This window comes from Malus domestica, chromosome 15, assembly GCF_042453785.1.
Source record: "Malus domestica chromosome 15, GDT2T_hap1".
In the NCBI taxonomy this organism is placed as follows: domain Eukaryota; kingdom Viridiplantae; phylum Streptophyta; class Magnoliopsida; order Rosales; family Rosaceae; genus Malus; species Malus domestica.
Window position 1 is genome coordinate 31,197,224 of NC_091675.1, and position 15,160 is coordinate 31,212,383.

Below are 15,160 nucleotides of genomic sequence, written 5' to 3' on the forward strand. Positions count from 1 at the left end.
CCCAACCCGATCACCTGATTGGGTTTCAACCAAGAAGATAGCGGGAAACTAGTTGAAGACACCAACACTTTCAGAGAGGATCAAATGTAATACATAAGATTTGGTATCTTGTAATCTCATCAATTTGTCGACATGAAATAAGTATTTTTATCTATTTCTGCATCTCTGCCTTCTTTAAATGTTTGGATGAACAAAATACCGTATGTGAATTTCTAAGGTCCGTCTCACTCTGCTCCCTCTTCGATATAGCAATCCCTAACATCCCATAATGTAGGACAATATTTCTTCAAGAATTTTGCATTAATAGGGTGTTTCTGCTCATTGCCTTCGAGGTCTGCTAGATAATATCCTCCTTTGTTCAAAACCCGACTAATAATAAAAGGACCTTCCCATGTCGGGCTCCATTTCCCGAAGCCACACAGCTGAGCGCCTAGCGGGAGGACCGCTTTCCACGCTAAATCTCCTTCCTTGAAAGACTTTAACTTTACCCTTTTGTTATAAGCTCGGGCAACAGCAATCTTTCCTTCTTGAATCTGGTTCAAGGCTTCAATTCGGGCTGCATCCAGATCTTCAATACCTTGACACATGGCTTCGATATATTCTGCACTATGCAACCCAAATTGGTTTTGAATTCTTATGGAACTGACGTTGATTTCCATAGGAAGCACTGCATCTTGCCCGAAAGTCCAGGCATAAGGAGTCGTGCCTGTCCCCGCTCTTTTAGAAGTCCGGTATGCCCACAACATGTTCCCTAGCATCTCATGCCACCTTTCTGGACTATCAATCACCATTCTTTTAATAATGCTGACCAAGATCTTGTTGCTAGCCTCTGCTTGCCCATTTGACTGAGGGTAATATGGACTGGATTGAATCATCTTTATTTTGTACTTGCTTGCAAACTCTTCAACCTCCTTTGAAATAAACGATGGCCCACTATCCGTTACTATAGTTTCAGGCACCCCATACCTGTGCAGGATCTTGGTCTCAATAAAATTCTTGACCACGGCTGAAGTTATGGATTTTACTGCCGATGCTTCTACCCATTTGGTGAAGTAATCCGTTGCCACAATTATGAAAGTATGTCCCTTACTAGAGGCCGGATAAATCTGCCCGATGAAGTCCATTGCCCATCCTCGGAACGGCCAAGGCTTGACCACTGGATTGAGAGGTACTGATGGTACGTGCTGGAGAGGTCCATGTCTCTGACATTCTTCACATCCGCGGGCATAGGACTTACAATCTTTTTCCATGTCGGGCCAGAAATAACCATACCTTCTGAGTAGCCATCTCATCTTTGTTCCCGCTTGATGTGCTCCACATATTCCCTCATGTACTTCGGCCATTACTCTCATGGATTCCTCTAGGCCTACGCATTTTAATAGCAACCCATATGGGGTCTTTCTCAACAGATTTTTTGTCCACAAGACATACTTGGTTGCTTGCTGCCTGTTCTTCTTACTTGTGGGTGAAGAAGGATCTTTCAGATACTGAGTAATAGGTGTCCTCCAATCTTCCACCTCGGTCTCTAGAACCATTACATCCAGACTGAACCTCCGATCTAAGATAGAGGGAAGGTTTCTTGTTTGGATCTCAACATCAACACCATACTTCTTTTCTTGCATTGGCACTCCTGAAGCTAGTTGCGCCATTTCATTGGCTGCCAAGTTAGATCCCCTAGGAATGTGATTGACTGATATCTCAGACTCCCACAAACTCAGCAGTTGTGTTGCTGCCATATAGTACCCTGCCATAGTGATATGTCTGCATTTGAACTCGCCATTTAGTTGATTTATCACTAACTCTGAATCACCAAAGATCTCTACTTCAGTTGCCCCCAAGTCCATCAGGATTTCCAGGCCGATAATCAATGCCTCATACTCCGCCCGATTATTGGTATTTTCTTGATAATCAAGTAGGAAGGAATAGTAATGATAAACCCCTTGAGGGTTTATAATCACAATTCCAGCTCCTGCTGCCTTCTGAGTGTAGGATCCATCGAAATATAGCTTCCAAGGTGTAATCCAAAGACCTGCTACTCTCCTTATCTCTTGCTGGATCCAATCTTCTTTGCCCGAAACATCACTTCTTGGTGGGATCCATACATTAGCAACTTCTAAACTTCCCGGGATATTGATTTCCTCGCTTTGAGACTCCTGATGTTCGGTCAGGAAGTCAGCAATTGCCTGTCCTTTGACTGCCCTCTAGGGTATGTACTGAAAACTGAATTCTGATAATGCTAGAATCCACTTCCCAATCCTCCCTGCTAGCATAGGTCTTGACAACATATACTTTATCACATCTGTTTTGGCGATAATGTGCACATGACAAGGTAGCATGTAATGCCTTAGCTTGCTGGCAGTAAAATATAGAGCCAAACACAGTTTTTCCACCGGAGAATATCTTGTTTCTACCTCGGTCAGAATTCTGCTGAGGTAATACACAGCCTGCTCTTTTCCTCCTTCATTATTCTGGGCTAGTAGACTCCCAATTGATCTTTCCGATGCAGAAATATATAGTTTCAATGGCTTTCCCCTTTGAGGTGGCACCAGCACTAGTGGGGAAGTTAAGTAAGCCTTGATGCTATCAAATGCCTGCTGGTGGGTTGGCCCCCACTCAAAATTCTCCCTATCCTTCAATCTCAGTAGCGGAGTTAGTGGCTGGATTTTGCCCGCCAAATTGGCAATGAATCTCCTTAAGAAGTTGATTTTACCTAGCAATCTCTGAAGCTGTACTTTGTTGGTAGGTGGAAGTGACTCTAATATTGCCCGAGACTTATTTTTGTCCACCTCCACACCTCTCTGATGCACCAAGAATCCCAAAAAATTGCCCGCTCTTACTCCAAAAGCGCATTTCTTTGGATTCATCTTCAACTTGTGGATCCGCATCCTCATCAATGCTTGCTTGAGGTCCACGAGATGCTGCTCTTCTGTCTTAGATTTCACCACAATGTCATCGATATACACCTCCATGCTTTGGCCAATTAAATCATGAAAAATGGCATTCATTGCCCTTTGATACGTGGCGCCTGCATTTTTGAGCCCGAATGGCATGACCAGATATTCATATGCCCCCACATGACCAGGACATCTAAAAGCTGTCTTATGAATATCCTTTGGCGCCATCTTTATTTGATTGTAACCGGCATTTCCATCCATAAACGATAAAACCTTATGCTTTGCTACAACATCTATGGATAAGTCAGCCATGGGCATGGGATATTCATCCTTTGGTGTGGCGCTATTAATATTCCTATAATCAACACAACAACGTACTGCTTTTGTTATAGCTTTTAAAACGGGCACAATGTTGGCTAGCCATTCTACATATTTGGCTGGTCTAATAAAGCCAGCTTTCACCAGCCTTTCAATTTCTTATTTGACTTTTTCTTCTATCTCCTTTGACATCCTTCGTGGTGCCTGCTTGACAGGTTTATATCCTTCCTTGATGGGCATTCTATGTTCCACCAAGGCTGGGTCTAATCCTGGTATCTCGGTGTAATGCCAAGCAAAACAATCTTTGAATTCTTGCAAAAGAGAGATAATCTTGGCCCGATCCTCAATCCTTAATAAACCGCTGATTTGAATTGGTCTCGGATCCTCTTCTGTGCCTAGATCAATAACTTCCAATGGATCCTGGACTTCTGGTGGTGGCTTATCAGGCTCTGCATACAAAAATTCAACTAACTCCGGGTTCTCGGGCAGACCGTCTGGCTCGTCTATATCATAGACGCATTCGGCCATTTGGATGGCCTTATCTAACTCCTCTGTGCAAGATTCTTCCTCATTTTCCTGCTGGCTGGTAGAAACTTTCCCCTGCCACTCCTGCTCTTCTTTATCCAAGAGCTTTTCTTCCTGTCTTCTTCCCTTTCCATACACCAACAGTCTTTTAATCAGGGATCTGACTGCCATGACCGGATCTTTCTTCTTTTGTTCGATCATTGATGGTATAGAGAGTTTGGTATAAGACAGGGTCTCTCCCACTCCTCTTTGGTAAGGAGCATCCCTTGTTCTAGAAGCTTTCGGGCCGTCACCTTGGTAGGGCGGCCGTTCTCATCAGCTCCTAAACATTTCAAAATTCCCACGTTGGGATTGTAGAAATTTGCTTCTGCAACATTAGCTGAGGGGAGGAACGGCCGTGATTCGGCCTCTACCAACTCCCAAAAGCTTGATCCTTCAGTACTTGCCTCGTGGTATACAGCCACTTGTTGATGAAGAGTAGAAGGTATGGCTAAACTTTGATGAATCCAATCTCTTCCAAGTAGGGCCCCGTAAGTGGAAGTGCAGTCTACTACAAAGAACGCCAACATTATTTTCTTGGACCCCAGATCTACCTCCAAAGGTAATATCCCATGAGTCCTGGTGATGGCACCTGAAAAGCTCGAGACTGTAAGGTTTGTGGGAATAAGATCTTCAGTGCTTCTCCCCATCCTCTTCATCTGCTTGGCTGGCAATATGTTAACAGCCGCTCCTCCATCAATCAAAATTCTTTTGAAAGGTACACCTTCCAGATGAGCTGAAACGTATATAGGCTTCAGGTGGTTGTCCAACGAAATACTTGGGCGACTGAACACCATTTTATCTGTGTAAATCCGTAGGGGACCACCTTTAGGTACTTTTGAGGATTCAACCTTGCCTGAGTCTTCCTCTGTAACTACCTCCACATTGACGTGAGCCATCATCGGCTCAGTTGTTAAATAATCACCTTCCATGGTAGCGGGCTGGTCAGGCCTGGCGCCAAACATGGCGGATAATACATACGTCATGTTGATGTGGAAGTTGCTGGGTTCGAGCAAGTCATCCTTCTTGCTCCCAACGTGATCCATGAACTCGTCTAACCAGGCCATTGCATCGGCTGGTAGTAAGGGCTCTGGTATCCCTTCCTGTTGTGGTTGATTCATGTCTCCGTACAGCGCTTGCTTTGGAACTTCACCAAACGGATCCAAAGGCAGAAAGGTTGGTCTCCTCTCAGATGCAACAGTTTCCTCATGGGTGGGCCCTGGCCTCCAACCAGGTGTTGGCATCATAGTCAGATCTTCCTGAGCCCTTCTTAAGATCCTATACTTGCCAGGATGTTGGCTTTGTGGCACATGATTCCCCATACCCTCCGTCTTGCCGTTGGCCCTTTCTACTTCCTTCTTACTTCGCCAATGAAGCTGACTACTACTTCCAGATGTTGCCCTCTCTGGCTTTTGATTTTTTGAGGCTTCAGAGATGATGGGGGTCATCAGGGAATTCATGTAGGCTTTGTGCTGCCTTTGAACCCTTCTGACCATGGATGCTCCCATCGGTCTGGTGGGCTGCCCATCTTTTCCAACTACATACCATTTCCGCCCACGATATGCAGGAGTTGCTTTCTTAACAGGATTAGCTATCCCATCAGTTCTTCTGACTTCCTTCCCCTTTTGGCCATTTTGAAGCTGCTCTGTACTTCTTTGGAGTTTGACTTCCATGTCCTCTGCCTCGTCAGAAACTTCATAGTTTCGAAATACTTCTGACAACGCCTTGGGTTGGGAATCACCTTCTAAACGTTGAAAAACGCTTCGGGAAGTATTTTTTCTTGTTGCCTGCTTAAGCCTTTCGCGGGCTTCTCTTTTAATTAACTCGTGATCAATAAGGACTCCAGCTGGGGGAATCTCGAGTTCACATTCACACTGGCATTTACTACACATAACCAGCCCTTTGATTATGGCAGCCTTTGGGTACTCGGATGGTTTGCCTACCCCTTCCGTAGGTCGTTTGGCTAGTTTCCCTTCTTCTTCTTCCCTTATAATTTTCCCTTTTCCTTTCTCTGCCCAGGTCATGTTGAGCATGTTTACCGGGGCTTCAGAAAAGGGCAACACAGGGTTGACTATGACTACCTCATCTGGTTGGGTAGTCCTGTGTCTTTCTCCTTTGGGAGGAGCCAAACCTGTCTCATTTCTAGAGCTTAGGGAGGCTTCATTCAGTCTCTGTAGCATTTGAAACAATGTATTATGTAAATCTTCTGGCATGTTTAGCTTTATCTTCAGATCAGATAGACGGTCCCACTGGGCATGCCAAAACTATGTTCGTCGCAGGAATCTCCTGGCGGACGAGCACACAGCTCCCCTAGGAGAATGGCGTCGGTTGAGGGTATCTGTCGTACTTCTGCTTTCTTCTCGGACTCGCTCGGGCAAGCCTTTGTCGGGCAGATCTTGGTCGGGCAAGACACACTTCGGGCAAGGCTCGTCGGGCAGTTCTGAAAGAGAAGGACAGAGTTAATTTGAAAGGGTGCCTTTGTGGGGCCTTAGGTGTAGGCCTTAAGGCTCACAATCAAGATTAACTTTGTCGTGCTCAGGCGTGCCACTGCCATCTTTAGTATGGCAGATGTTGAATGGGTGTTAAGCTTTGATTGAATATGTATACGCCCGAGAAACCAAGTTAGATATAACAGGTGCCTTTGTGGGGCCTTAGGTATAGGCCTTGAGGCTTCCTGTCAACCTAAACCAGCGCTTGGATGTATCATATTTGGTCTTTTATGGTTGCCAGAGTCTTATCACTATTATACCTTTGATTATCTGAATCCAAGAGGTAGGACGAACCCAAATGAGTGCCTTTGTAGGGCCTTAGGTATAGGCCTTGAGGCTTCCCATCAAAGTTAATCCTTATACTTGGACCAACTAGACCGCAACATGAAATGAAGCTAAATAGATGCCTTCGTGGGGCCTTAGGTGTAGGCCTTGAGGCTTTCTATCAGAATTCATTCCGTGCTTAAGCCTTTTCTACGAATCAAGATATAATAGCAACAAAACGGAGAAATAGATTGATTACTTGCGCCCCAAGTAACTTCGGACTTCTCGCTTATCAAGGATTGTCGTGGATGGGTTGAGTCCACATAGAGTTCTTTTTTATGCCTTGAGGCCAAGGACTTTACTGATCTTTAAATTACATGCCCGCGGGCTTAAGACTTAGATCTGATTTGAACTCTGACGCGATTCAGATCGGATTCAAGTGCTGAAGACTCATTTTCATTATGACTTTGCTAGAAATAACTTGTATATAACTGGGAATATATAACATGTTATTGTGCTTTTAAAAGAAAGAAAAGACAAAGACAGAGCAAAGATAGTCGGGTAAGTTTGAACCTTATCGGTCAAGGCTGAACTTCTTACAAAATCTATCTTTGTGGCTCTGTCAGAGGTCTGAAAGCTTTTAGAGGGGTTGACGGGGGAGAAGAGGATACAAAATGAATCGATACCACCATGAACAAGGCAGCAGAGCTATTACAGGGGTTTGGGAAGGTTTATCCCGAATGGGATGAAGGCTTGTGCTGACTACAGCTTCGTTGAAGGCAAATCTGGCTTGAGCAGAGTTTTGGCTTTTGTTTGTTTGTTTGAGTGTCCTTAATCCTGTCTTCTCTTCCTCCTTTTATAGACGACTTCAGCTTGGGTTCCTGTAGCAATAGCGGTGCCCGAATGCGGTTTGGTGATGACTCACTAGCTTTTTTACATGAATGCCACCAATAAAGTACTTTATTGGGCTATGTAGTGACTGAATAGCCTACCCCTGTGGTCTTTGAGCAGGTAAGCAGGTGGCCTTTGTAACTTGTGCCCAGCCGAAAGCCTCTTTCCTGCCTCCTAAGTTTTCCTCTGGGCCTTGGGTTTGGGCCGACTTTCTCTCTGGCCCAAAGTTCAGATTTTATCCCAAACACTATGCATTCGATATTCTAGTCAACTCTCTGTGGTCGCATGAGACCTTTCCCCTAATTGTTGTTGTAGCATTAGATCTTCGCTAGCGATGAAACTAGTAGACCCAAACTAATAAGGGAATTTTAACGAAAAGCACCCGGTACTGTTCACTTTAACGAAAAACCACATTTTTACACTAAAAAGTCAATCCTGGTACTATTCACTCTACCCTTTATTTTGTCCTTATCATTAAAACTCAAAGTTTTCAAGCCCCTTTCGTTAGTTTTCCTAACTAATAATCGATCTTGACAATAATCTTACGAGTGAACACGTGCTCGTGAGGGCATTTCAGTCATTTCACAAACCAAAAGAGCCGATTTTGCAGGCTAAAATGGAAGTGGGGTTGAAAAGAGTCAAAATGGGTTACATGACGAAATGACGAAAGTAGTGGCGTTGACCTATCAATCTAGGCTCGTAGATCTGCCATAGACATCAGTCATCAACGGCGGGACTATTATCCGCTCTCAGGCGCCTTTACCTCTCCCTCTACAACTGGACTGTCTTCCTTGGATGGTACCCGCTCCCCACAATCTCTCTCCCTCTCTCTCTCTCTCTCTCTCTCTCTCTCCAACTGAATTCGAGTTGTGTTTCAGGTTTCAGGTACTGCGTCTTGCTCTCAAGACTCTCAGTGAATCCGGCCACCAACATGTTTACAATGCCGTCGAACGCCCTCTTCTTCTCGCCCAGTCCGCCGCCGTTTTGGAGGTTCTACTTCTACTGCTCCCTCCAATTCCAATTGTTTATTTATTCCCCTCTCTGTTATTTTTTTTATTTTTTTTTTAAAATTAAATTGGAGACCGTGTTTTCACATTTCATTTTTCTTGTGTTATTCTTTGAATTGGGTTTTGAAATGTTGGGATGGAGCAACAGATTGTTCATGGGCTAGTGGGTGAGTCCCTTATTTATCTTTTGTTTGTATGTTAAAATTCAGCTGATTAAATTATATTTTATGGGTTGTGTTAATTGTTAGTTCCTATATGGGATTGCATTTGATGCAGGTTTGGTGAGATCTCCAGTAACAGCAACACTGCCGCAAATCGGTTCACGATTGTATCTGACATGGGGAATCCTGTGGAGTTTTCCTGAGGTTTGAATGCAAGGACGAAGTTTGGGGTTTAAATTTTTAGTAGCATTCTATTATACATGAAAGTTCAATTCTTTTAAATATTAAAGTGACGAGATGAAGCTTATTGCGGCAGACTCGGAGTCATATGCTAGTGTGCTCTTTGGTCATCAGCTGGTCTATCACCGAGGCAAGTGTTATCCGATCTCCATTTCTTGCGCTTTTTGCTCTCTTCTGTGTTTGCATCTGTATCAAAGTGTTATTATTGAAAGTATGTGCACTTTTAGTTTTTAAAGTTTAGTGCCTTATGCAATCCGGTCGTTAAGTATTGTTCTAAACCAAAGACCTAAAAGTATGGAATGGCATGACCAAGTTGTATTGACTTGCTTCATTTAGAATGTAATGTCGCTAATCAGATTGTGTATAGAAGGAATTTTATTGTGGAATTGTAAGACTTAGCAATTTGGTTTAGATTGTCTATAAAAGAACCTATTAAATACCTAGGATGTTTGCTTAATGAAATGATTTTTGTAAATCCTAGTTTGTTGCTTTAACCATGAAAGATTTTTTTTTTTTCGAAAACAGTTTGGCTTGAACTTTTGCTTCAAAAACATGTACTAAGAGCAACTCAGTATGTATGTTTTCTGCTCCCAAATTACCTTAGAAACCTAATATGCTAAGGCGTTTCTAATCTAAAATTATGTTATAGTTGCCTTTATAACAAGTTCTGTTTACGGAGAATATTGAAGAATTCCAGGACATTTTCTTTTCTGTTTAATTTGCTAAAATTCCTCACTTAAAGTAATACATGCAGTCGGATGTTGGCTGCATTAATACATGCATCCTGATGCTGATTGTAATCATTTTTACTTTTTCGTTAGTTGTAGTAGTAGGAGGAGGAAACCAATTCAGATTCAATTCATTGTAATTGCAGATTATTCGATACTCTTTCTTTGGCATGAAGGAGGCTCTTGGTTTTGCACCTTCATGGCTCTTGTGGCTCAGGTAGTTCATCAGTTTTGAGATCATTAAAGAACTCGAGCTGGTTGAGTTCTGCGATTCATTCATCGTTATTGTGTATTTAATGCCATGCAGGTATAGCACCTTCATCTTGTTGTATCCAACTGGCATCACAAGTGAAGTTGGTCTAATATATATTGCCCTGCCACACATGAAGGTATCAAACTATATGATTCGTGAAACCAATAATCTTTCTTTTGCCTTTTTTTCTGTGAGAAGGGTGTTGTAAATGGGGTGGTTTCCTGGGTTTTGAGAGTTAGGTGTGGGGTAGTGTCGTTTACTACTCATCTAGTACAGGGAACTTTGCATAACATCTTCTGCTTATCCACCGCAGCTACAAAGAGCGTGTAGAGTAGTCTTTATTGGATCTATGCTCATCAAATATGTTGATGCATTTGCAGAACTCTGAGAAGTATTCTATAAAGATGCCAAACAAGTGGAACTTCTGTTTCGATTACTTCTATGCTGCAATAGTTGCCCTAGGAATCTATGTCCCAGGCATGCACCGTTTTCACGGGCATATTTTTACAATACTTAAACAATTTAACCGGTTTTTCTTCATTTTCCCGTGGATTAATTTGTCGCAGGGAGTCCTTACATGTACGGGTATATGCTTGGACAGAGGAAAAAAGCTCTTGCAAAGGCCAAAGGGGAGTAGACGGCAACAAAGTTTTAATGTATTTCTCATGATGATTAATCATCTGGTTTTGTGATTAAGATGGAATTTATTCTTAAAAAATTATTCGATTTTAACATGATAAAGTTAAAAACAGGAATATATGTTGATGTATTTACAGAGATTTGCTGCTAGGCGGTTAGAAGCAGGAACCTTGTCCCTCAAGGAAGATGAAGAAAAAATAGGAAACTTGAAAAAGAAGGAAAAAAAAGAGGGAAGGTGAATGCACAACCCATTTCGAGTCTTCCTATTTAAATGATTCTATTTTCTGCACCAGCTAGTCTTTCGTCGTGTAGTCGACTTGATAACTTGGTGTCAGATTCAGAAGACAAACTTTCTATATCCTTCTTTAAGAATGATCAAATTAATCGACACCGTTTGGAGTGGAATAACTTTTTAAGCAAAGAAGGGTGCTGCTAATTAACATGTTTAACGAACGCAACGAATCTCATAAACAGATGATGAATAAGCTTGAAATTTGAAAAAAAATAGAGGAAATGAAACGAACTACAGAGTGTTGTAGCTGCTCTCGTTCCGAAATTTCATTCTTCAGCGGCACTGGCAGCACTCAAATCCACACTCAAGTCAAGGGCCTGAAACACGGTGCAGTGAGAAGAATTCAAATTTGAACTCGACAGATTTGTATATCAAGCAGCAGCCAATTAAGTTCTACATGATTGTTCCAGCATGTTCAATTATATAAGTGGGCTGATTGGAGTAAATTTGAAAAGTTACCTTTCCAGTTATCTTGCTGTACATGGCAATCACATCTTGGACGGTAGTCTCAAAGTGTGTCGTTGCGTCGTAACTCTGAAATGCATTCCAACACCAGAGAAATTACAACTTATGTTGAATTTTGGGTGGAAAGCAGGTGAAAGCGGGGTTTGTGAATTGAGGACTATTAGTTGTCATGAGTACAAATTGAAGTATAAATGTACGAGCTTACGATAATAATCAAATGAAGATGCAAGAATTCATTCATTCTCACCGCGGATATGAAACAATTGTCACCATCACCCTGGTTAGTAGGTTCGTATCTGTCGTAAGTGTCAAAAAAGATTTCATCTACAGCCCCAAGGAGATCTGTTCCAGGCTTCAGTTCCACCTGAGGATTATCAGTCTCTGCCTCCGTTAACACAAAAGCAATGTATTTCCCTTTCGCAGCTACATTGTGGGAGTAGGAGCAGCAAAACAAGTACCTGCAACAGAGGCATATCCGATCGAGTACCATCATTACAAGGTCTTACGGTCCTTGTGATATATTAGTTCTAGTTGCAATGTTAGTTCTAGTTGCAATGTGACATTATTTGTTAAATTTGTGATCTTGGCATGAGAGGTAACAGCTTACATATCAGATTTACGTCCAAGTTGCTTCTGGGGTAGAATAACCTGGACTGAGTGAGAATCATTGGTGTTTGGGATTGGATGACTCATAATACATATCGCACGGGCAACTTTCCCTACTATTTTCACCTGTTGCACGAGACGGAGATTGAAACTCAAATCAGTTTTAAAAACTTCTCATGCCAGATGACCCTGCTGATACTAAAAAAATTCTTAATGTTACCTTGTTAGGCAAATATGAAGGATCACATACAACTTTTTTGCATTTTGCAGTTTCTCCTTCAGAAGTCACACCAATGGCCTTCCCGTTTTCAAACTCTACCTGCCAATTCGCAAAATCAGTCAAGTATCAATAACACGTTCGAAAGGATGGATTAAAAGGTTTATAATAGAGAATTTAGATAATTTTCGATATGCATGAAAAAATAACCTTGCATTCTGGCTTGCTGAGCATGTAGGTGCCGCCATAAACAGCACTCAACCGAGCAAATGCCTGCAAATTTCGTAGCACATAAAGTCAGAGGAACTGAGTTGCATATCCAAGAGATACTAGAAATAATGGTTGAAAGCATACCTGGGGGAGCTCTCCTAGACCGTACAGGGGATAAATATAAGGAGATCCTCCTTGAAAGCGTGCGAGTGACTCTGCATATAACTTTCCGAAAGGTGGAAAGTAGAGTATATTATAGAACACTGTAGAGTTAGATTGAGAAAAATTTCTAGGGTACATCTAATTAGTGCTTTTGAAAACTCTGCCATTGTTAGTTCAGAAAGGTGTAGCAAAAGGGAGCAACTCGGTTCTTTCGTAGAACACATTCAATACACGTATAGGACTTGATTGGGCAAGAAGTTTAATAATTAATATCCAGCATATTCATAGTAAAAAGTTCATGCTTCGTTACCTTCATCCTCTTCACAAAATCCATAGCTGGCTCGGCCAAGTAATTATCATCTTGCTGGAGAGCCAGTGCATGCCCAATGAAATCGACAGTATTGTCATCTAGCCCGTACTTCCTATGTCAGAAACAAAAATCTTAACTCCATCATGCAGAAATTAAACATATTTGCACAAAGTTTGGATGTGAGAAAGAAGTACGAAATAAGCTCTCGTGCTGTGACTTTGTTGAGGTCCAGTCCTTCATGAGATTTTGGATCATTCTCGTCATAGTCCTGCACATAAATGAAAAACTTTCGAGCTCTCCGCTTCTCGAATAATCCCATAAGTGGAGATTTCAGTGCTTCCACATCATTAGCTGGTACTTTGTGGACCTGGAAACATAATGCAAAACCTCATTAACAAAATTAGGGTGAACCAAAGTTAGTAGTTCCATATATGTCATATAGATGATACATGAATAAGCACTCAGTGAACTTGAAAATTATTAGTAATCACACCTTCCCTTTGTTATACACGAAACTACCATCTACAGCCTTGAAATTCAGATATTTAGTAACGTCAGTGTGAATCAGGACACGAACCAAAGCTCCGTTGGCCATCATGAACTGTCAAAATATGCACCGAGGTTGTAAAGAATCAAATTATCAGAACAACATGTAGAACAAACCAAAAATAAACCTTGTACTTTTAAGCGATCACTTGTCAGAAATATCAGCATTTAAGCAGACTTCATGTAATAAACAAAGTTCAGACTAATGAAACAAAAAGAAATTCCTGAAAAAGATTTCTTCGTTAAGAAACATTGAATGTGGTAAAGACAGCAACTGAATATCAAGATCACATCATTGACAGGCTTAAAAATTAACACAGAAAATGGTACATCATGATCATCACCTATATATGAAGATTGGGGGAAAGTAAAACTAAAAAAAGGAATCAAAGAACAACCATAAGAAACATATGCATCGTTCTTTTTACCTTGGGGATCATATCAACATTGTACTCTCTACTTGAGCCCAAAGTTTCTGGAGGCTTATCCTCGCCCCTGAATTGCTTCCAGAGCTGAAATCCAAAACCAGAAAACAAACCGAAGCCGTAAAACAAATCACATGCGTAGGAATATCTCACAAAAAAGTAAGCCAAACTGTGTAACCAAAAAGATTACCAAGATACTTACCTGGTTGAGATTGAGTGAGGTAGACTCTCCTCCATAATAGTCGTTCCTATCCATATGCAGTACCTATTTCGGGTAATTAAATAACATATTGGTAGCCTAAACATTCTTATCGACAAGTGACAGCAACGACAATCTTAAATCCAGGTGATGTTGATCTCTCTTACAAATTGCAATGAATGAAACCTAATCAGAGTGAGATAACTGATGGTACTTTTATAGTAAATACTCATCAGTGCGTTCAGTTTTATGAAAATGCATCTCAAAAGTACAAAACTATTAGCACTCCAGACCAAAGTGCATTTACATGAATCATGTTGAGAGCAAGGTTTTAAAAGATGTTAGGCGCTAATCGGGCGGTGTTCTTGGCCTAGCGCCTAGGCAGCTAGGCGGGGCCTAAGCGGTGACTTAGGTAGACTAGGCGGATTTAAGTAAATTATGATATATCGTATAAATAAGTGTTTGTTTATTCTTAAAAAAATACATAATTGCATTATGATACATAAATTGCAAAGTAGAATGAAATATAGAGTATAATTATTGGAACACAAAAAAAAAATTATCTATTTTTTGTCTAAGTTAGAGTCGTTACCTAGGCAGGTGCTCAGGCAGTCTAGGCGGGCACGCCTAGATGGGGACGCCTAAGCTGGTCTAGGGGTATTTTCTTAATTTTCAAACGCCTAAGAATTAATCTTCGGTGCCAAGAGAGAATTTTTAGAAGAGTGGTTGAAAGTATGATTCCCGACCTTATTAATTATTTATAATTAATTTATAAAGAAAGAATACTTTAATTCATAACTAAGCAGAGGTTGAATTACCTTGAGACCATCAACTGAGAGGAGGCCGCTGAGAATGCACTCTTTGAGGCCGGTTCCGAGGACGATGACGTCGTATTCTTCATCCATGGCTGCTAAAGATTTGAGTGTCTGTGATGTTTGTGTTTGAGTGAGAGAAATGGGGATTTGGTTAATGGGAAGAAGAAGAAGAAGAAAATGATTTGTGAGGAAGAACAAGTGAGGCTACAATTATGTCGAAGGGAGAAGGAAGAGGTCTCTGACTCTAGCAAAGCCAGGCGTCCCTCGAGTTTCGGTTAAAACAGTTATGTGCCCCCTACGTAGCGTTGCACGTGGACCCCGTACTAAAATAAGAATGTCTTTTTCAGAATATGTTTGTGAATGCCCCTCCGGTAATTTGTTTTAAATTGCATATATTTTCAATATTAAGATTGAGTCAATCAATATTTTGTGCAATCAGGAAAATTTTTGACAAGTGTTATTGAC

At 41.5% G+C, this 15,160-nt stretch overlaps 2 protein-coding genes across 2 annotated transcripts; one reads left to right on the forward strand and one right to left on the reverse strand.

The window, feature by feature from the left end:
• Positions 1-8,036: 8,036 nt before the first annotated feature.
• On the forward strand, positions 8,037-10,586 carry LOC103427477 (very-long-chain (3R)-3-hydroxyacyl-CoA dehydratase PASTICCINO 2A-like). The gene is made up of 10 exons (XM_070812881.1): positions 8,037-8,042; positions 8,124-8,218; positions 8,299-8,410; positions 8,576-8,594; positions 8,704-8,792; positions 8,905-8,958; positions 9,703-9,773; positions 9,864-9,945; positions 10,190-10,286; positions 10,376-10,586. Exons 1-10 carry the CDS (start codon positions 8,037-8,039, stop codon positions 10,444-10,446), a joined length of 696 nt encoding a protein of 231 aa, XP_070668982.1. The 3' UTR covers positions 10,447-10,586.
• A 198-nt stretch (positions 10,587-10,784) lies between these two features.
• LOC103427463 (guanosine nucleotide diphosphate dissociation inhibitor At5g09550) lies at positions 10,785-14,907 on the reverse strand. The gene is made up of 13 exons (XM_008365519.4): positions 14,699-14,907; positions 13,884-13,946; positions 13,685-13,768; positions 13,204-13,311; positions 12,905-13,077; positions 12,711-12,822; positions 12,383-12,463; positions 12,239-12,301; positions 12,032-12,130; positions 11,813-11,937; positions 11,453-11,663; positions 11,200-11,274; positions 10,785-11,057 (listed from the first exon to the last, which is right to left on the reverse strand). Exons 1-13 carry the CDS (start codon positions 14,783-14,785, stop codon positions 11,007-11,009), a joined length of 1,332 nt encoding a protein of 443 aa, XP_008363741.3. The 5' UTR covers positions 14,786-14,907; the 3' UTR covers positions 10,785-11,006.
• Positions 14,908-15,160: the final 253 nt, after the last annotated feature.